This window comes from Gymnoscopelus microlampas (assembly GCF_963454915.1).
Source record: "Gymnoscopelus microlampas genome assembly, chromosome: 22".
NCBI classification, from domain to species: Eukaryota; Metazoa; Chordata; class Actinopteri; order Myctophiformes; family Myctophidae; genus Gymnoscopelus; species Gymnoscopelus microlampas.
Genome location: NC_139959.1, coordinates 42,536,989 through 42,560,585, shown reverse-complemented (window position 1 = coordinate 42,560,585; position 23,597 = coordinate 42,536,989). Strand labels below are relative to the sequence as shown.

At 40.5% G+C, this 23,597-nt stretch overlaps 1 protein-coding gene and 1 long non-coding RNA gene across 4 annotated transcripts in view; one reads left to right on the top strand and one right to left on the bottom strand.

Moving 5' to 3' along the window:
- Nucleotides 1-23,597, bottom strand: part of LOC311038486 (F-box/LRR-repeat protein 7-like) — a gene marked incomplete at its 3' end in the record, with an annotated part of 76,031 nt that overhangs the window by 4,854 nt on the left and 47,580 nt on the right. Inside the window, exons 3-4 of the mRNA XM_084048042.1 lie at nt 2,203-2,474; nt 521-887 (exon numbers count right to left, since the gene is read on the bottom strand). Of these exons, the coding sequence (XP_083904168.1) occupies nt 521-887; nt 2,203-2,474 (639 nt within the window). The remainder of the gene's footprint in view (nt 1-520; nt 888-2,202; nt 2,475-23,597) is intronic.
- Nucleotides 16,686-21,469, top strand: LOC311038493. Of its 3 annotated transcripts, none has more exons than XR_014600059.1 (6): nt 16,686-16,732; nt 18,869-18,912; nt 19,064-19,194; nt 20,046-20,132; nt 20,227-20,288; nt 20,399-21,469. It is a non-coding gene; the product is annotated as an uncharacterized lncRNA (long non-coding RNA). The 3 variants fall into 3 exon arrangements; XR_014600060.1 differs by having other exon boundaries at nt 16,716-16,732; nt 18,869-18,916; XR_014600061.1 differs by lacking the exon at nt 16,686-16,732 and having other exon boundaries at nt 18,603-18,916.

Genomic DNA, 23,597 nt, shown 5'->3' with positions numbered 1-23,597 from the left:
TCTAGGTGGTTCTAGAGCGCCTGCCCTTTGCCCTCTTGACCAGAAGTGCCCTTTTGAAAAACTTTTTTTTTTTTGTTTTCAGTTTACAGCAGGGGTCTTCAACAGGGGGTCCTCAGAGTTACTACAGGGGGTCCGCCAAATCTTTATGTGATATGATTAAATCATATCACAAAGATTATTTTTTTTCTTTTTACCATAACCACTCGAAACCTATAGCATCCCTTTTCTGAGGAGAACTTTTGCCAAAAATAGCCGATCTACAGGCCCACAACGCCTCGCAGCGCGAGGCGTTGTGGGCCTGTAGATCGGCTATTTTTGGCAAAGAAAATATAATATATTAACAATTCTCCAAAATGTGCGTTGCAATTTCCTTCTGTAAATCTCACACTACTAAGGCAGCCGGCGGTTTCGCGCGCCGCGCAAGGTGCCCTTTTTTTTTTACTTGAGCACCTGCCCCTCAAAATGTCTGTGCACGCCACTGCCTTCTAGTACCAACATACATTCAACCACATTTTACTACCTGAGAGGTTGAGGTGCTCCAGGCTCGGGCAGCGAGACACCACCTCGAACACGGCGTCGTTGGAGACGTTGTAGCAGCCCGCCACCTCCAGGCGGCGCAGCTCGGGGCAGCACTGGGCCACCACGTGCAGGCCGCGGTCCGTCAGCCGCTTGCACCCGTTGGCGATCACCGTCTCCAGGGTGAGGCACACATTGGGCGTGTCCTGGCACAGCCGGTGGGTCAGCACCCGGATGGCGCGGTCGGCGTGCAGGAGCTCGCCCGTCAGACGCACGGCCGCCCACAGCCGCGGGTCCCACGCCAGGTTGTACCAGCGGCGGCACACCCGGGCGCAGCGGCACAGCTGATTGGTCGGGAGGTGGGAGAAGACCTGCGGGGGGGAGTGGTGTGTAAAGTGACTTAAGTATATTTACTCAAAGTACTGTACTTAAGTATACTTTTGAGGTATTGTTTTTTTTTTACTTTACTGGAGTATTTCCCATTTTCAGTACTTTTACTTCTACTCCACTACATCTCAGAGGCAAATATTGTACTTTTTACTCCACTACAATTATTTGAAAACTTTAGTTACTAGTTACTTTGTAGATTTACATTATTATTATCACAAAACACACACACTAACCACCTCAGCCCTATATACATTTCGGCCATTTGAAAATAGCAGATCTACAAGCTCACAATGCGTCGCATCGCGACGCATTGTGAGCTTGTAGATCTGCTATTTTCAAAGGATTTCGATGAATTTTATACATTTGAAAACCTGTGAAACGGGACATTGATTCTTTGTAACGAGTACTTTTACTTTCGATACTTTAAGTATATTTGATATCAATACTCTTGTACTTTTACTCAAGTAATCTTTTTTCATTCCAAACGTTTACTTGTAACCGAGTATTTCTAACATTGCAGTATTGGTACTTTTACTTAAAGGTAGGATAAGTGATGTATATGTATATGTATATATATATATATATATATATATATATTGTTTTTGTTAAAAGCTTAAAGTACTATATTGTGATAGTAATCATTGCTACAGAGCGTTTGATCGGTCACAGGGGTCTCTCCAGCTCTTTAATAAACAGAATATAGTACATTTTCAGGTAGGTGACACATTTTAAGCCAATCAGGAGAGAGCACTGAAAAATGCATTTTCTTGCCAACGTGTCGTCACCACGGGGGGGAGGGGGGGGGGGGGCATGGCATACTAGCTGCAGACATACTGGTGGGGGGCAATGTTAAGTCAACCTGTTTATACCCCACAAAGATGTCCGCCGCTACCAAAGCGGCCCTGGTGGTCCCAGTGGTCCTTGAGGGAGTACCAGGGGGTCCCCAGCAAAATGAGTTAATAGCGTCACAATCATTTTTAACCACTTAGCTTTGGCTATTCAAAAACCTTGAAAAAGTGTGCATATCTTTGAATATTTGTATTTTTTTTAAGTGAAAATGAACTGATATCTTTGCTTATGGGGGTCCCTGGCACAAAACATTTTCAAATGGAGGTCCGCGGCCAAATGTGTATCAATTTAGGGGTCCTTGGCATGAAAAAGGTTGAAAACCACTGCTCTATAGCAATGAGTAGCCTACTATCAGAATATAGAGCTATTTAACACTTATTTTAACCAAAGTAAATCACGTACCCTGCCTTTAATTAAATATATTTCAGTACTTCTTCCACCACTGACCTGCAGCAGGGCGTGGTCGGGGAGGAGGTCGACGGGGGCCGTGTGCTGGTGCTGGTGGCTCTTGGAGGTGCGGGAGCGGCTGGTGCCCCCTGGTGGCTGGGAGTGCACCACCACGGCGGCCACGGTGTCGACGGGCGCCGACGACGAGGAGGAGGAGTGGGTCTCGTGGCCATTGCTGGACAGAGAGACCGGCGAGGACAGAGAGGAGGACTTGGAGGGGAGGATGAGGCCCGGGCTGGGGGTGCTCAGGGTCCGGGTGCCAGAGTCCACACCTGTGGGGATAGATGGGGGGGTAGAAAGAGAAAGAGAGTTCATTCATAAGATGGAAAAGCATATTAACCCATTGACACCTGAAGCCGATATTCTACACGTCTCCTAAATCTCAACAGTTTTCTGAAAAACGTATGTTTCTATATCAGTGGTGCTCAATCTTTTTCATGTCAAGGACCCCCACAATTATATGTATTTGGCCGCGGACCCTCATCAAAATATTTTGTCCCAGGGACCCCCCCAGAAGCAAAGATTTGAGTTAAAAATGTTCGCTTTAAAAATATATATATTCAAAGATTTGCACACATTTTCACGATTTTTCAAAAATAGCAGATCTACAAGCTCGTAGCGCGGCACTCGGTGCCGCGCTATGAGCTTGTATATCTGCTATTTTTGAATAGCCCAAAGTGTAAAATAATGCTTTTTAGCTCAAATCTAAAAATGACACAGTTCCAGGTCTTAATGGGTTAAGAATGAAGTTAGAAAACATGTATTTTTCAGGCCCGGGCGGTTGGCGTAACCGTCTGGGCAGTTTGGCTGGTAACCCTGACAGCGGGTCGCGGGTTCGACTCTCGATCGCGACGGCCTTTGCTGCCTGTCATTCACCATCTCTCTCCCCATTTCCTGTCAGTCTACTCACTGTCCTATCAATAAAGGCCAAATAAATAAAAGCCAAAGTCAAATAAAGCCAAAAAAAATAATTTTGTAAAAAGTTTTTTTTTCAAATGATATAATAATAATAACCTGAATTTGTGTAGCACCTTTCATGACATGAAATGCAGTTCAAAGTGCTTTACAGAGCAAGAATACAATTACAGAAAAAGTACACAAAATTTTACAATAAAGCAAAAAGAAAAGCAAAAGCATAAAACAACATTACAATAAAGCAAAAAAAAAAACAGTGACTAAGACACAGAGATTAAAAAATCAACTAAAAGCAAGAGTGAAGAAATAGGTCTTGAGCTGTGCTTTAAAGCTATCCACAGAGGCTGCCTGTCTTAGGTGTAATGGGAGTTTATTGCAAATACCATACCATACCAATAGCAAGATTATTTGTCATTGTTAAGGCTCTTACATACAGAGTCCAGTGCAATTTTTCATCGGTCGATATTTTTTTTATGTATCAGGAAAAAAAACACAGAAATAGAACTGATCAAAGACAATTAAAAAAACCTTCCTGCTATCAATGGTTAACCCCATGAGTAACCTATGAGGTTAAGATGCCAGGAATGGGTGGAAACATGGTGTGCAATATTGGCATACATTGCACAGTGAACCGGTCCGATGGCACAGTATGCTTTAGGAAAATGGTTCATGTCACGTCTACCATGAGTCACTGTCTAATGGCTGGACATGCCAGACCATTAACCCATTCAATCCTGGAACGCATCTGTGTCACTTTAAGATTTCTTTGTGCTAATTTTGAAAAATCTTGAAACATTTTGCAAATCTTTAAATATATATCTTTTCAAAGCGAACATTTTTAACTCAAATCTTTGCTTCTGCGGGGGTCCCTGGAACAACATATTTTGAGATGGGGGTCCGTGGCCAAATATAATATAATTTTGGGCGTCCTTGACATAAACAAAGTTTGGCAACCACTGATATTATAGCAACATACGTTTTTTCAAAGAAGACGTTAGGATTTAGAAGACATTTGTAGAATCCCCCAGAAGCAAAGATTTGAGTTACAAATGTTTGCCTTAAAAATATATGTAGATTAGCACACATTTTCACGATAAAAAAAAATAACAGATCTACAAGCTCATAGTGCGGCACTCGGTGCCGCGCTATGAGCTTGTAGATCTGCTATTTTTGAATAGCCAAAGAAATCTAAAAATGACACACAGATTCTTTCCCGGTCTAAATGGGTTATAAAACCCCTCCTCCTCTACGAAAGGATATATATAACCGCTGAATGTGGTACCTATCAACTACTTCCATTCAGTCTTCCATCTTCAGACAGATGCTGCTCCATCCACCCATCTTTCATCAAAGGGATTAAGCAGTGGTGGAAAAAGTACTCAAAGGTTTTACTTTAATACTTGTAAAAGTATCAATACTGCGATATACAAATACTCTTGTTACAAGTAAAAGTCTGGAGTAAAAAGCACTCATTGTGCAGAATGTCCCATTTCAAGTTTTCAAACGTATAACAATCTTTTGAAAATAGCCGATCTACAAGCTCACAATGCGTCGCATCGCGACGCATTGTGAGCTTGTAGATCGGCTATGTTCAAATGGCCTAGAGGGCTTAAGTGGGTAATACTATATTTTGTCAAAAAAAATCCAAATCTTTTTTTTTTACTTTAATTTTTTATCCCACAATTTTGTAACCCTTATTTTTCACCCGGTGCCAATTTTCTAAGTGATCCTGGGCACTACACTCCCCTCGCCAGCCTAGGGAGGCCAGGGCCGAGCTCATGCCTCGTTCAATGCATGAGAGCCAACTGACCTTCTTGTCACCTGACAGGGGGGAGTTTCCCTGGTTGGACGTAGCGCGTGGAAGGAACACGTCATTCCAACCAGTTCCCTTTCCCCTCCATCAGGCGCCCCGGCTGTCATGGGGGAGGAGTTTAGTGACCAGGATTACTACATGTTTTTGTGAGGGTATTAACTACCCTGAGAGACACGGGGAGATGCAAACTCCACACAAAAAAAAAAAAATCCAAATCTACAAAGTAACTAGGTAACTTACGTTTTCAAATAATTGTAGTGGAGTAAAAATATTTGGATGTGAGATGTTGTGGAGTAGAAGTAAAAAATATTGAAAATTGGAAATACTCAAGTAAAGTACAAAGCAAATACATTCAAAATTGTACTTAAGTACAGTACTTAAGTAAATCTACTTAAGTTACTTTCCACCACTGGTGAAAGAAGTGACACTTTTTTCCATAGATCTAATTATCATCCAGCTTTTGGGGATCATGAGTTTATCTCACACATGCACTGGAGATCCGGCACAACAAGGGGCCTCCTCCTCCTCCTCCTCCTCCTCCTCCTGGGAGGTGCTAGGGTTCAAAGTGAGGAGGTTCGAGGGAGGCGTTTGGTGCTGCTGCATGCAGCTGACCAGGGGTGTAAAGTAACTAAGTACATTTACTCAAGTACTGTACTTAAGTACAATTTTGAGGTACTTTTACTTTACTGGACTATTTCCAATTGTGTAAACTTTAACTTCTACTCCACTACATCTCCGAGGCAAATATTGTACTTTTACTCCACTACAATTATTTGAAAACTTTAGTTACTAGTTACTTTGCAGATATAAATTATTGCATTATAAAACATACATTAACCACTTTAGCCCTATTTTATACAGAGGCTATTTGAAAATAGCCGATCTACAAGCTCACAACGCGTCGCATCGCGGCGCGTTGTAACAGAATATACTTCTACATTGCAGTATTGATACTTTTACTTAAGTAAAACATGCATGCAGCTGACAGACAGACAGTGTTAGAGAGGGTTTTCCTCATTGTAAACAATGAGGCCTTCTTTGACAGATGTGCGCTGATTGCCGCCACGTCTAGGAGAGATGCAACCCGTGAGAAAGCAGTTGGCTGGATCCCCATCATCTCACCCCCCCAAAAATTGCGTGAGATGGTGGAGATCCCCCCGTTTGGCCCCCGGGGGCCTCTGTCTGTCTGTGTTAGATCAGATTGCTTCATGTTTTTTTGGGGACTCTTGAGTGCTTTGCTCTCCTGATGCTATCAACGTCTCAGCCATCATCTCTCAGTCCCGCAGACTCGTCCACTCCTCTACCAGAGTTCACAGGGGCAGATATAGTCAGTGGTGGAAGTTACTTAAGTAAAAGTATTAGGGATGTCCGATATTATCGGCCTCCCGATATTATCGGCCGATATTAGCATAAAAATTGATATCGGGAAAATATCGGTATCGGTTTTTGAAAAAAAAAAAAAATTTTTTTTTTTTTTTTTTTTTTTGCTTTATAAATAAGTTACAGGAGTTCTTACTGTATATGGTGTGTGTGATATGAAATTTGAGCTTACCCTAATCACAATAATCCCCGCATATATCGGTATCGGTTGATATCGGTATCGGTAATTAAGAGTTGGACAATATCGGTATATCGGTTATCGGTAAAAAAGCCAATATCGGACAACCCTAAAAAGTATCAATACTGCAATGTAGAAATACTCTGTTACAATAAAGTAAAAGTCCGAAATTCAAAACGTACTTGAGTAAAAGTACAAAGGTATTGGTATCAAAATGCACTTAAAGTACCAAAAGTAGAAAGTACTCATTGCGCAGAATGTCCCATTTCAAGTTTTCAAATGTATACAAATCTTTTGAAAATAGCCGATCTACAAGCTCACAATGCGTCGCATCGCGACACATTGTGAGCTTGTAGATCTGCTACAAGCTCACAATGTATGTTTTGTAATTATAATCTAAATCTACAAAGTAACTAATAACTAAAGTTTTCAAATAATTGTAGTGGAGTAAAAGTACAATATTTGCCTCTGAGATGTAGTGGAGTAGAAGTAAAAGTACTGACAATTGAGTAAGTACTCCTGTAAAGTAAAAGTTTCTCAAAATTGTACTTAAGTACGGTACTTGAGTAAATGTACTTAGTTACTTTACACCACTGTCTCTCAGTCCCAGACTCATCCAGTCTGCCAGAGTTCATGGGGTCAGATAGTCATCATCATCATGAAAAGCCTTTGAAAAGAATAGCTGCTCGTATGAAGCCACCTGAGGCACTCGATGCTCTGCATGTCTTATCTTTGAAAACATAGGTATTAGTAAATGGGAATCTTATGGCTGTAGACTTGCAGACGTGATAAGTCATCATGGCCAGTCTGGGTGAAATCATGTATCCTTGACAATGGTGGAAAAAGTATTCACATGTTTTACTTAAGTAAAAGTACCACTGGTAGAAATACTCTCTTAGGGCGCGCTCCCACCGCACTTTTATTTTACCTCTGGGGCAGAATCTGCCAATGCTTTGTCAATGCAAATGCGTGGATTCACGCAAGAGCAGATTTTTCCGCTTATCGCGCAGACCTTGCGTTTATCCGCTCTACACGAAGAAGCATAAAACTGCTGGAGGCAGGAGCTGATTTTCCCCCTCTGTCCAATCGGGTGAGTCGAAGGCGGACCGTCCCAAGACTCAGGAAGCAACATGGTGCTCTCAGTGGACCAACTGGTTGTAGATCTCACCCAGTACTTTATGATTTGTGCACTTATGGGGTTCGTACATCTACATACACATTCAGATTTAAAATATAAAGTGCTTACGCCATGGCCACGGATTTTACAATCATGTACGGGCCCTCATAAGTACCCGTATCTTCCGTATTGTTCAATAAAAAGCATTTTAATCTGATTGGTGGCCATTTTATAATGTACCAACAGTGCACACCTCTTAACCGCTAGGGTCGCGCAGTTGAAAGCATACGGAGAAAATGACCACTGATTGGATTAAAATGCTTTTTATTGAACAATACGGAAGATACGGATACTTATGAGGGTCCGTACATGATTGTAACATCCGTGGCCATGGGGTAAGTACTTTATATTTTAAATCTGAATGTGTATGTAGATGTACGAACCCCAAGTGTGAAAGTGCAAAGACATTTTTTTTGTCTAGTGGCTAGTGTCTAGTGGCGGTGCGGGCTACGGGGACGGTCTTGAATGTGAGTGACAGGTGCGTCACAGCGTTTTTCTAGAATCCGCTGGCTGCAAAAAACTGTGGCCGCGCACAACCTGCGTTTAACAGCGGCCAGCCAACTTTTGGTGAGAGCGCGCCCTTAGGGTGCGCTCCCACCGCACTTTTATTTTACCTCTGGGGCAGAATCTGCCAATGCTTTGTCAATAAAAATGCGTGGATTCTTAGAAAGAATCCGCAAGACCAGGAATCCACGCATTTGCATTGACAAAGCATTGGCAGATTCTGCCCCAGAGGTAAAATAAAAGCGCGTGGGAGCGCACCCTTACAAGTAAAAGTCCGGAATTCAAAATTGACTTCAGTGAAAGTACAAAAGTATTGGTATCAAAATGTACTTAAAGTACCAAAAGTAGAAAGTACCCATTACGCAGAATTTCACAAGTTTTCAAATGTATATAATGTATAAAAATCTTTTCAAAATAGCAGATCTACAAGCTGGATGTCACTGGTTTTCAAATGTATAACATTCATCAAAATCCTTTGAAAATAGCACATCTACAAGCTCTATGCGACGCATTGTGAGCTTGTAGATCGGCTATTTTCAAATGGCCGAAATGTATATAGAGCTTACGTGGTTAATGTATAGGTTTAGTAATAAAAATCTAAATCTACAAAGTAACTACTAACTAAAGTTTTCAATTTGTAGTGAAGTGAAAGTACAATATCTTCCTCTGAGATGTAGTGGAGTAGAAGTGAAAGTACTGAAAATTAACATTAGCGTATGATTATGTTGTATTAAAAAAATGATACAAGAAAGTGGCCTCACACACCAGCAGCCAAAAGTGCCAATATTTTATTCTGGACGCAGAGTAATGAAAAAACAACATTTTTCCTGTATAATGACAAATTATGCCCTGAAGTAAATGCCTTGCTTCAGGGCATGCAGGAGAAGGCAGTTAGCTTGCCAAACGTTGGTTTTCATTACTCTGCGTCCAGAATAAAATATTGGCACTTTGGCTGCCACTTTATTGTCTCTTGAAAACTATCATTTGGATCCTTCTGCCGCCGGCCCGGCACCACTACAAACACTTTGTTGTATTAAAACATAAAAAGAACCGTGGGACAGGGTAGTGAGCTGTGCAAAATCCCAGCTTAGAAAGTGCGAGTGTCCCCTCAATAACTGGTGCCCTTGAATACGTTTAGTAACTTTACTCAGTAACTGTTTGTTTGTTGGTCTGGTATATACAGCAGAAAACCGGGAATGTACTAATCAGTGTTCTCTTTTGTCAACGTTTTAGGATGACCTTAAATAAGTGTTAATTAGAACGGATAGAAAATGTATTCTCATTTTCTATCCATTTCTATTTAAGCTTCCGTCCATTATGACCGGGAACACATCTGTGTCATTTTAAGATTTATTTGGCTACTCATAAATAGCAGATATATAAGCTCATACAAAGCTCATAAATATACAAATACATATCATTTTCAAAAAAGTTTGAGAACCACTGATATAGAAACATAAGTTTTTCAGAATACTGTTAGGATTTAGAATTTTGTAAAATCCCCAGAAGCAAAGATTTGAGTTGCAAATGTATGCTTTATATATGTTCAAAGATCTGCAACAACAACAAAAAATCTAAATCTTTCAAAAATAGCAGATCTACTATTTGTGAATAGTCAAAGAAATAAAAAAAATGACACAGATGCATTCCCGGTCTAAATGGGTTAAATAAGGGTTCATTTGAATAGATAGAAAATGCATAATTAATGCAGATGGAGAGATTAGACACAGACAGACCCCGGCACTTCCAAACCCAATAAAGCAGATTCAACGGTGCAGGTTTGGCAGGTGCTTTAACCCATTAAGACCTGGAACTGTGTCATTTTTAGATTTGAGCTAAAAAGCATCATTTTACACTTTTGGCTATTCAAAAATAGCAGATATACAAGCTCATAGCGCGGCACCGAGTGCCGCGCTACGAGCTTGTAGATCTGCTATTTTTGAAAATTCGTGAAAATGTGTGCAAATCTTTGAATATAAATATTTTCAAAGCGAACATTTTTAACTCAAATCTTTGCTTCTGGGGGGTCCCTGGAACAAAATATTTTGATGGGGGTCCGCGGCCAAATACATATCATTGTGGGGGTCCTTGACATGAAAAAGATTGAGCACCACTGATATAGAAACATACGTTTTTCAGAAAACTGTTGGGATTTAGGAGACATGTAGAATCAGCTTCAGGTCTCAATGGGTTAAACAGGCTATAGTTCTGTGTGACAAATGGTCAGCGTCGTGCCTGTCATGAAGATTTGTGCGCTGTAGGACAGACAGACAGACAGACAGACACGCAGTGACCCTCCTACAGACTGTTCTCCTGCCAGATGTGTATTCCAGAGCGTGTGGGTCAGTCTATATCCTCCTATACAGGCTGATATGCTGATGACATCCACAGAACCATACCGTCTCTCAGGGGGAAATGTCCTCGCTATAGCATGATATACTGTCCACAGCTTATAGCTACACAAACTGACTGGAGACCAGTGGTGTAAAGTAATTATGTACATTTACTCACGTGCAGTACTTAGGTACTTTTACTTTACTGGAGTATTTCCAATTGTCTATACTTTTACTTCTACTCCACTACATAGCAAATATTGTACCTTTACTCCTCTACAATTATTTGAAAACTTTAGTTACTAGTTACTTTGCAGATATGAATTATTACATTATAAAACATACATTAACCACGTTAGCCCTATATTATACCTGGCTATTTGAAAATAGCAGATGCGTTGTGAGCTTGTAGATCTGCTATTTTCACAAATTGTACAATTTGATACCAATACTTTTGTACTTTTACTCAAGTAAACTTTGAATTCCAGACTTTTACTTGTAACAGAGTATGTCTACATTGCAGTATTGATACTTTTAATTAAGTAAAACATTTGAGTACTTGTACCACCACTGCTTGAGACACCGCACACACACACACACGCACACACACACACACACACACACACACACACACACACACACACACACACACACACACACACACACACACACACACACACACACACACACACACACACACACACACACACACACACACACACACACACACACACACACACACACACACACACACACCAAAACCCAAAGAGCATGACAGTGGTTCACATCACATTATTATCACACAGACGGTATTTAACTCATTAAGACGATGATTCAATTAGTGGTATAACTGTTACTGTAACACATCTTATTCAAATCATTCCAAAGGAGATGTTGTGAATGTCGGACGTTCAGTTATGGGAGGTTATGGTTCACTGTGGTCTGGACACGACTTATGTGCCTCGACTCATGGGTGGCCTGTTGTGTCCATAGTGGATTCCACATGAAATATGTGTCGGATGCTATACACCGGTTGTTCCCAACCAGTGGTCCGGGGACCACCAGTGGTCCTTGGGGGGTACCAGGGGGTCCCCAGCCACATTAGTTAACGTAGCGGCACAATCATTTTAACCACTTAGCTTTGGCTATTCAAAAATAGCAGATAAACAAGCTCAGAGTGCCACACTATGAGCTTGTAGATCTGCTATTTTTGAAAAATCACAAGTGTGCATATCATTGAATATATATATTTTTTTAAAGCGAACATTTTTGACTCAAATCTTTGCATCAGGGGGTCCCTGCACTGCAAAAATTGGATTTTAAGAAAGTAAAAAAATCCTCGATCCTAGCATATTAGTCTTATATTTTGTCCAAAAAGAAAAAATGTGCTTGTCAAAGAACATTTTTGCTTGTCAAACATGTTTCAAACAAGATTTTATTTTCTCATTTTAGGGAAATGTAACTTGCATTTTCTTAATAGGGAATTTAATCCATTTTTGAGCAATACTTAACCAGTAACAAGCTACAACAGTGGTTTGCATCATATCCCAGCGGAGGCACAAGATTATTTTTCCTTATTTTAAGAGTAAGACCAGTTGGAACAGCTTCTCAATTTAAGAATTATTTTATTTAATTCAACTGTCAATCTAATGCGACTTCATCACATAGAAATAACATGTTTCAGATCAAACAAACATGTTTCAGATCAAACCAACCATTTAACAAAGTGCACATTGGCTTTGGTAAAAGTGCAAGCTACACTTTAAAATCTGGGAACTATAAAACATTTCATTATCACATCTTAACAAAACTCGGCAACGCTGTGCATGCATGTTACTTTCAGATGAGATAAAAATAAAAAGTGATATAAAACAAAAAATAGAAGTTTGGGTGTTAGGGTTCAACTGGTCACATGCACACTACAGTTTCATTCCCACCCCCAGTACATTAATTTAATTCAACAATCTGACATCACAGATAAAGACCATGTTTCAGATCGCTCAAACCATTTAACAAACAGTGCACGTAAAAGTGCACGCTACACTTTACAATCTGGGAACTATAAAACCAGTCTTAAACTCTGCAGTAACGCTGTGTAGTTTTATGCATAATGTTATAGGTACTTATTGGACAAAAGAAAAAAGAATATAAAACAAAAAAATGTAAGTGATATCAAGCACGCTCTGAAGGCTTCAACTTGACACACTACAGCCCTGTATGGATATTTAGGAGGTGCCCGTACAGAGGATACCTCTGTAACAACACTGATACGTCCCAGGTGCATCCATGTGATGTTTTTTCGTTATAGTTATTCTATTTATAGTGGCTCATAGGAATTTATAGACTACCTGACAACCAGGAATAGATTGGTGACCACCAGAGAGTAGATGGCATCCGGGAGAAGTTTGGGTTGGCGCCCCAGTCTGTGTCTTCCATGAGGAAGAAGCCCAACAAATCCACGGTGAGGCCTTTAGGAGGGCCATTCAAGCAATCGCTAAGGGAGGCTGCAGTACCACCACAGGCCAAGACACCATCACACCAGAATTAAATGTTTGGAGCGGGGTCGTCTGGTGCAACGCACAGGTCCTGGACCTGGTGAGACGGAGGAGGAGCCCGGCCACGAGGCCATCCACAGAGCCTAGTCCCTCCACGTGCCAGAGTATCTCCTCTCCCCCATTCCTGGCAGAGTAGTTTCGGACAAGTGTATTAAGTGGCCCTGTCTTTCCCTATTTAGGACTGACCGTGGGTAGCTACCTGGGACGTAAGTCGGGGCTTCATCAACCCTGGCTGGATCACCTGGGCGAGGGTGTATGTTGCGAGACCCGAAACATCCTATGACCCCACACTGTAAAATCTGATTTCATGTAATGGTAGACCTTACTTAAAAGAAAGAGTACTCTTTACTCATTTCGGCTTAATTTGTTGACTCTACTAGATGAAATCTAGTAGAGTCAACTTTCTGGTGAGGAAAGTAATTAAACTTTGTCTTTTCAGTAACCCTTACTTAACATTATAAAGTGAGGAGGATTTGTAAGTAAACTAATGTCTTTTCAGTAATCTTTACTTAACATTATAAGTGAGGATGACTTTTAGTATTTTATTAAACTTATGTCTTTTCAGTAATCCTTGCTAAACATTATAAGTGAGGAGGATTTGTATTAAACTAATGTTTTTTCAGTAATCCTTACTTAACATTATAAGTGAGGATAATTTTGGTGTTTGTATTTATCTATTTATATGCATAATATAACATATACGTATATGTATATGTACATGTGACACTGATAAAGCTCAAAGATCAGCAAAAAGACTGCAAAGGTCAACCCTGGTTATGTCGAATGGTGGGTTACATCAATAGTCTACAACTTTTCAATAAGAAGTTATAGATTTTTGAAATAGTTCAAAGTTAAGCTTTTCTCACAATTTTCAAAAAAAATTTTTTTAAATTAAAAAACACGTTTTCAGACTCAAAAGAGGACGCTGAATCGAATGGGCTAGGTCTCGATTTTGTATGACCCTTAGAAAGTGGTTTAAACAAGCGTTAAAGTTTAGTAAACTTGAAGCTTTTTTCACAAACATATTATTATTTTATTTTGACCCTTCCACCCTCTTATTTATATGATATTGAGTCGAATGGTAGGTTACATCAATAGTCTAGAATTGTTTAATAAGAAGTTATAGATTTTTGAAATAGTTCAAAGTTTAGCTTTTCTCACATTTTTTTTTAAAATATTTTATTTTTAAATTAAAAAACACCTTTTCAGACTCAAAAAAAGACGCTGAATTGAATGGAATAGGTCTCGATTTTCTAGGACCTTGGGAAATACAAACGGTCACCAAAAAGATTGGACGTTGACTTTTGTATAAAAAACTGATTTTGTTGAGCACAAAATCTGTAACTAATCGCTCCAGATATTTTTTTAAAATCCGAAACTTCTCTCAATCCATATTGAGAGTAAGCCGGATTTTTTGGCACCGGCCCTGATTTTTTCTGACACTGATAAAGCTCAAAGGTCAGCGAAAAGACTGCAAAGGTCAACCCTCGTTAAATTTTTAGAAATTGTATTTTTCTTCGAGACTCTGGCTTTAGACTAATGTGATGGCGCTGATTCCAAATATGCAAGTTTCTTTTTTCTCGGACAACAGGAAGTGCCTCAAAAGGCCACTTCTTGGTTGGTTTTAGGGTGTTCCAAGCCTGTGATTTCTCCGAAATATTTTTTTTCCAAATCTACACGTAAAATAATGCTAAAATTTGAAATAATCAAACCCTAATATCAAATCATGATTTAATTATCCCTTAATTGGCTATGGTTACGGCTTCGCTATCTCGCTCAATATCTCGAATACGATAAGGACTTAGGGTCCACTTTTTGGATATGTTGTAGAGCTGGCTGAGACGCACACTTGGATGTCTTGTTTGTCCCGTTACGACACATTTCTATTTCTGACTTTGTCCTTTGATATGGTCTTAAGATATAAGACTCTATGTGCCTTCTGAATGTGTAGGAGGTCAACTTAGGAGTGTCGTACCGGGACAAACAAGACATCCACACGTGCGCCTTGGCGAGCTGTACAACATATCCGAAAGGTGGATTCTAAAAATGCATCGATTTCGAGAAATATCGATTTATTGCGCGTAATAACTTGACATTTGACCCTAGCCAATTAAGGAGAATGGTAAGGCCGTGTCCGAGGAGAGTTATATGGGCGCGTTCGGGGCGACGCGCTGACCCAGAAACAGGTGTCCAATTTTGTTTTTACTCCTTTCAAACAGGTTTTCACTATTATCTCGGCCCCTAGGGGGCGCTGAAACAAACGGACAACGTATTATTGATCAGCTCTTCACCCCGGACGCGTCCATATAACTTTCCTCACACACAAACATGTGGTTCTGAAAATTAGGGTTATTGGGCTTCTTGAATAATTTGTCCACTAGGGGGCGCTGACACAATCGGACAACAGATTATTTATCAGCTCTTCAGCCCGGACGCGCCCATATAGACCCCTTAACAGACGACGTCATACTGGCTGCGTGCAGCCAGTATGCGCGCAACGAAACCCATTATATCAGGTCTCGTTAGGACGCGTCTCACTAGCCAACACACACAAGAGGGGGTTGGGGTGTGCTGAAACCAGTGCACCCCGAAACAGGTTGGGAATTGATTGCGTGAAACAATCACCTGTGCGTCCAGGCTCAATGTTAGTAAACAAATAATTGGTCTATAACTTTCCTCACACAGGGACATACGGTATGTATTTTTAATATTTTTTTTGAAAATTAAAAAAATAAAGTACAATAAAAAATGTAAATAAAATAAATGAAAAAAGTAATCGGAAAAACACGGCCCCCTCACGCATTAAGAGGGCAGGATGAGTCACCAGAACCAAGGACGGGTGTTTTTGATTAATCTAACATGGTTAAAATGGAGTTTGAAGTTACAATGGGTTTGTATAGGAAAGGGGCGTGTCTGATAAAATGAATATCAAATATCTAAATAATGAATCAAGCAACTTAAAAACTGTCTGGGTGGTTCACAAAGGCCTGAGTAGATGATAAAATGACAGAAAGTTTTTTTGAAAGTGAAATATCCCTTTTAAGTGTATTTATTTTTGGACATCACTTTACACAAGTGTATTCTAACATCACGTTTTGTGTGTGTGCTTTTGGTCCTGCTAAGTAAGGCTGTATTGTCTGAATTTTCATTATAATCAATGGGGAAAGCCTCGCTCCTGTTCAGTCCAATCAGATGTAGGGTCTGTCTACTGCATCCTCCTAACTCTATGACTGTATCCTGTATACAATTCAAAGGGCTTTGAATGGTATACGGGGCGTATACCATGCACCGTTTCCGTATCCGCCCAAACCTAGAACCGCACTCAGGGTTGCCAGATCTGCTCATTATAATTTCCCTGCAAGATTTTATTTGAAAATAGCCGATCTACAAGCTCACAACGCGTCGCATCGCGACGCGTTGTGAGCTTGTAGATCTGCTATTTTCAAATAGCTGATGTATGTGTTAAAGTGCTCATGTTGCCCATAGTCGCTTCTTTTGGGCTGGTTTTGGGCTGGTTTTCCTAGACCTGGTTGCTTGTTTCTCTCACAGAATCTGGCAACACTGACCGCACTACACATGCGCAGTTGATCACTGGAGAAGCGCGCGTAAGAAACAGGAAGAGAAGAACGCAGCTCTAGTCTGCTCCGTTCATTCATTCAGAGTTGTTATGCTAAGGTAAGTTAACGTTCACTGTATATACTATATATTTAGCAAACGTTGTCTTTTGTCATATTCCTCATACTTTTGTTGCTTAAGTTTATGTCATCGATTTATTTAGCGAAGTTAGCGAGGGACTCTCGTCCTTCTTTGTTTACCCCAGAGACACGGCCCGCTGGACTCCGCCATAATATGTTGAAACTAGTGTTCGGTACAAACGTATTTACACACAATTACAATATTATTGTATCCAAGTGATGTTTAAAGCAGGGGTCTTCAACAGGGGGTCCTCAGAGTTACTACCCAGGGGCCGCCAAATCTGTGTGTGTGTTATATATTTATTTTTTACATTAACCACTTGAACCCTAGCATCCCTTTTCTGAGGGTAACCAAAAATAGCAGATCTAGAAAAATAGCAGATCTACAAGCTCACAGTGAGCTTGTAGATCGGCTATTTTTGGCAAAAAGGTTTGGTCTAGAGGGGGTAAAAAGAGCAGACCAAGTTGAAAAAAAGTTTAATCTGAAATACAATTTTATACAATATAGAGGGGGTCCCTGCTCCATCTCTCTCTCAGCTAGGGGTCTTTGGAAAACGTTGAAGACCTCTGGTTTAAAGCATCTATTTACTACTTTACTTTAGCCATATTTTATGTTTGTCATACAACTGTGTTGTTTAAAAAATGTTTAAAAAATGTTCATCTACAAGCTGACAACATGCTTTGTGATCTTGTAGATGTTCAGAAAATCGCTTTTATAAGAATATTATTTATAATAAATGTATTCAATTAAATGTTGCACCCCTGTGGGTTAGAAAAGCTAAACTGGCCTAGGGCAGTGGTTACCAAACTGGGGGTCCCAAGAAGATTATCTTAATGTTTTTCTCACTCAACAGTAAACAAACCAACATACAGTGTAAGTGCATACACTATACAGGGTATCTGCACATTTATAAAGAGACAACTTAAGAACTTATAAGACCTTTTTAATCCCTCTAAAACAGGGGCTTTCAACCAGTGGTCCGGGGACCACCAGTGGTCCTTGAGGGGGTTCCAGGGGGTCCCCAGGCAAATGAATAGTTAGCAACCAAATTGACCCTTATATGTCTGTAACTCTGAGTGTACAAATGGAACCAAATGGACCCGTTAGGGTCCATTTGGTTCCATTTGTACACTCTCAGAGTTAAATGAACACTGATGATGGTGATACAGTGTAGATTGGGACCCCCTAAAAAATCTAAATGGTTGAGTCCCTGGCATATATTTTCAAATGGGGGTCCCAGGGCTAATATTTGTCAATTTGGGGGTCCTTGATGCGAAAAAGGTTGAAAACCACTGCTCTAAAATATAAATGGACACACAACAAACAATACTACAAAACATGGTCAAACATTGGCCACATTGTCAAATATTACCTAAGAAATAGGCGCACATTGTGAAAATAGAAGATCTACAAGCTCACATCACAACGCCTCGCGATTGTGAGCTTGTAGATCTGCTATTTTCACAAGCCCGCGGACCCCCATTTGAAAAGATATGCCAGCTAGGGAGTCCCATAAGAGAAGATTTTTACGTCTCTAGCAGTGATTCTTTTAATTTCAAGGACCCCCAGTTTGACATGCATTAGGCTACGGACCCCTATTTAATGGCATTTCTATCTCCGGGACACCAATTTATATTGTAAAATCTATGTTAATTTAACCATAAGCCATAAGGGTCAATTTGGTTCCTAACTATCCATCATTTAGCTCGGTACCCCCTGGATCTCCCTCGAGGACCCCTGGGGGTCCCGAATTATCATTGTACCAACAATTAATGCGGTAGGGTTAGACAGTGGCACGTTGTGAGGGTGTAGGCTGGCCATTATTGAGAATGTTGTCCAAAATAGGGACACCAGGTTGAAAACAGACTATTATTATTAGTAGTAGTAGTAATTTGTATTATAGATTGTGGCTTATGTTGTTTGTATATTTGGCTGTTTGTCTTGACTGCAAGGCCCTTTGCTACTGTCTTGTCTAGCCTCATTTATGCCAGTGGTTGCCAGTGGTTATTTGTTTAATTCCTTTTTTTACTATTACTTAGTTATTTCTAATTGGCGTCTAGACATTACCAAACATTGTTTCTAATGTATATTATCCTTTTATCCCTTACCTCATAGAGCACTACAATGTTGCAGGACAGATATGCAGCCAGTGGAGCTAAGTGAGTAAGCTACTACTCATGTTAACACACCACTGATACCTGGCAGACAAATGACAAACATCTGACACACTTCAGTTTCTGCTATTAGAAACGTAATGCCAGGTTACACTTTTAAATTGTAATTGTTTATTTTTGTTATGTTTTCTGGCAGTCTGGCAGAGTCAACTGAGAGCCTAAGACCAGACCCAACAAGAAGGATGTTTCCCAGGTCTTGGACCTTGAATAACAACCCAGATGGGCCTTCATTGACTCATTGACCCCTGCTTCAGAGAACTGGAACATGTAAGCAAATGTATTCCTTTGAAGTAGGCCTGCATGTGCTTCCTTCAGTCAGTTGAATATTAAGAACACTAAGTATATTTTATTGTAGGACTAGTGCTCATGATGCACACCAGCAAATAGTTATTGATGGGGATGGGGTGGCGACTGTTGACGAATACAAGTATTTGGGTACAACGATTGATTCCAAGCTGACATGGAATTCCTACACTAATGCCATCTATAAGAAAGGTCAGCAGAGGCTGCATTTTATGCACAGACTGAGACAGTATAATGTGCAAAAAAGTGTAATGGTGCTCTTCCATCGATCCTTCGTGGAGAGTGCACTGACTTTCTGTTTTGTTTCCTGGTATGGCTCACTATCATTGGTTAATAAGAACAAACTCCATAAAATCATCAATGTATCCAGCAAGATAGCTGGGGTACGACATGAGAGTATAGCAGCAATGTATGAGACCCGGGTGCTTAGGAAGGGGAGAGCTATTGCTTGGGATAGAACGCACCCGTTATACAGTCAATACCACCTTTTACCATCAGGACGACGGTACACAGTGCCAATGTTGCAGGCTAGGGCTTCAAGATCATTTGTCCCTATAGGACTCCTGAGCAAACAGGCCCCATCTCAGTTCTGTGCATACAATGTAATGTGATGCCTCTTGAATCATGACTGGTGGCCTTTTCCAGTTTGTATGTATTTTGTATTTATGTTATGTGTTTGTGATTTTTTTGTATCCTGATGGCACAAAAATGTTGTCTCTCTGTGATCTCTCTCTAGTTATGGATGAACACCGGTAGATCCTCGTTGGAGGAATGTGAACTGACCTGCTCTCTCTCTTTATCTGTCTGTGTCATAGGATGAACTCTGACGAATCCTCGATTGACGGAACTCCTACTTTGTACCCAAAGTGATCCGCTGTGGGACCTTAAGCAGCTGGACAAAGGTACAGTAATTACTGTTTCTGACGGAGTATCTCATGAAAGTATACGCTTGTTTAAATAACTGGCTGCTGTAAATTAATGTTTTTAACTTTGCAGCCCGCCTGACATGTCTCCACCACATGAAGTTAGGACATACATGCTCTGCTCACATCCTTGAGGTAAGAAATGTGCATATATGGCAATTTTCATATTTGACTATAAGATTCAGAATGCAACGCATACATTTTTTGTGATATTTTTTTGTTTTTTCTGTTTGTGTTTGTGTCAGTCTGCAGAAGACCCCAACACCTTTCTTCAGGCAAGACCACTCCACTCAGCCCTGCCGTCTGTGAAACCATCTGCACATGCCATTGGAGCCATGCCTGTATTGACCTTCCCAAAAGATGACACCTTTTTTATCCAGGGGGAGGCAGTATTGTGACCAGGATTACTACATGTTTTTGTGAGGGTACCTCCCTAGGAGACACGGGGAGAACATGCAAACTCCACACAGAAAGGCCCCTTCGCCAACCCCACCTAGGGGGTGGGCACTGATGACTCGGAGGAGAGGACACGCCCACAGCATCAACTGCGGGAATCGAACCCAGGACCTTCTAGCTGTGAGGCGACAGCACTACCAACTGCGCCACCGTGCTCCCCCCAAAAGAGGACACCTATGCCAGCATGATGTATCTCATGGCGAGTGATTACACCGTTCACCTCACATACCCCAAGTGGAACATGACTCATAGAAAAAGACCAAACGCCACCAGTTCAGTTCCTTGATGTTGCTGTAATACGGTTAGTTGATTACTCAGGTTAGTCACCAACAGAGCTTGGTACTGCTTTATTACCGCCAAGACGTCTTGGTAACAATTATTCTTCAACTGATGGACCCTTTGAAGTAAGGATCAGTTATGCCTCTCCCTCAAAGCACTTTATATATACATTGTATTGTCACGCTGGATGGTTTTTAGAATTGAATGTTTCCAGTTGAGTGTCCAGACTTGAGTGTCTGCTGTGTAAAGTGTGAAGTCCTCCCCCTGCCCAACTTTGCAGTGGTTCTCAAACTTATTCCAGTCCAGGATCCCCAAATTAATATTTGGCTTTGGACCCCCCTCTGAAAATAATCTGTGCCGCTGGGCCTCCCCATACACAATTTGGGTTGTTAAAATTATATCATGGGTTAAAGTAGTAAAACTGACATTGAGGCTATGTCAACAAATGTTCAGCAGGACCTCCTCAAATCCTTTCATGGACTCCTGGGGGTCCCTGCGTGGACCCCACTTTGAGAACCACTATTTTATAGCATGTGGGCCTGAGCTGCTTTATAAAAGAAAATAAATGCTGAAAATAAGAATGCTTCTGGTGTCTTAATTTAAGACTTTTCATTCTATTATTTTGAAGGAATTGCTTCTTATTGTAAGAGTTTTGGGGCTTATTATTATTCTCAGATTTAAGGAAAAAATCCTCAGAATCGGCTTAATAAAGAGAACAAAAATACCACATTTAAGCATATCTTTCTTAAATAACAAAGTATTCATTGCTTGTATTAAGCAGAACTTGCTTTAGATGTAGGCATTTTTATCTAGTTTTAAGCACCAGTATGCTCTTTCAGTGGCTAGACTTTGTTTCTAGTTTTAAGAATTCTAGTATAGAAAAAAATGCTTACCCCATTGGCAGTTTATTTTGCTTGATATAAAGAAATATGTCTCAATTTAAAAATATTTTGCTTGTTTTAATTTGGCCATTTTTTGCAGTGTGGCTCAAAGCATTTTCAGATGGTGGTCTGTGGCCGAAATCTATATCAATTTAGGGGTCCTTGGCATGAAAAAGGTTGAAAACCACTGCTCTACACGGTCACACGCACAACCCCAAGAGTTCATCTGACTTGTGGTGGCCTTGCTTCTCTCACATGACTCTCAGTGGGGATTTCGTATCCTATACAAAGCTTTTTTATGGTTTATAGTAGAGATGCACCGATACAGGTTTTTTCAATTCCGATCCGATCCGATATATCAATTAGGATATTTTTTGATATCCGATATATATGCCGATATCCGAGTAAAACTTTAAATAAAATAAAAAATGCATTACCTTTCAATTAAAGACATTTATTACTGAATATTTTAAAGTACAATAACAGTAGAAAAAAAACAAATACACTATGATCTATCACCAAAAGAAAATACCTACAAATAATAAATTAAAACAATGTGCATACTTAGCTGCTTCTTAAAATTGTATTAAACACAAAATAAAAACAATACTGTAGGTCTGTTGTAATGCAGCAGCAACCACTGTAAACAAGGCAACCACATCTCATCGTGGCTTTTTAAAGTTAAACAAGTGCCTGGCAGTGCAAATATTTAATTGGCAAATGCAAAAAAAGTGGCTACTCATTTTTTTTAACAGAATATTTTAAAGTGCAACAGTAAAAAAAAAAAAAAAGGGTTCCAGTACTGTCACTGTTTTTTCCAACAATGACCACTCGTTGGCAGACAGTGTTGCTGGCAGGTTGTGGTCCGCTTGATATCATGCACAGAGGGCTCGTTTCTGTTCCAGTAGGCTTTTTTATCATACAGTAGTAGGCTTTTTTATCATATAGATGAGCTATTAGAGCTAAAGCAGGACACAAAACGTCTTCAGCAAGACGTTCAGTCTTGCTGAAGACGTTTTGTGTCCTGCTTTAGTAGCCCAAACTATCAACAGGCACCTCATCCATCGCCTTTTTCATGTTACTGGCGTTCTCTCTCAAAAACACATGTTTAGCCAGCGGGATCTTCCAGTTATCCAGCATCTCCTTCATTGTGGTTTTAATCAACTCGCTGGTGTGTGAGCCCCTGCACTCTTTAACCTGCAGCACCACGCTGTTAAAAGCATAATTCTCCGCACTCACCCAATGTACGGTGAGACTTATTAGCGACATTGGGCTAACGGCAGAGGACCAGATGTCAGTAGTGAAACTCATAGTTTTAACATCTTTTAACTAGCTGCTAACCGCGACGACACTCTGTCGTATAGATCTGGTAAAGCAGTCTCTGATATGTATTTCCTGGAGGCGATATTATATTTTGGCTCAAGGTGTTCGATCAGGCTGCGAAAGCCAACATTATCAACAACAGAGGACATGTTTACTTTGTGCTGTCTCCACGCTCCACCAGACGATAACACTTCCCTGAGCGGGGCTACTGCGTGTCTGTAGGTAAATGGAAGCCTCGCCCCAAAACTCATGGCCCCATTGTTTTTTCACGGACCAGTGGTTCTTGTATTTGTTTTACTGGGGATAAGGTTATACATACGTTTAGGGTTAGGCATACATTACTGAGGTTAAGTTTAGGAATAAGGTTAGGTTTTTGCACCGTTTTACTGAGGTTACGTTTAAGGCGTTTAGGCATAGTTTACTGGGGCTACTGTGTTTTGGGACGAGCGTTTTGGTATTCAGTCTACAGGCTCCCATGCTGTGAGGGCCGTCAGAAAAGACTGGA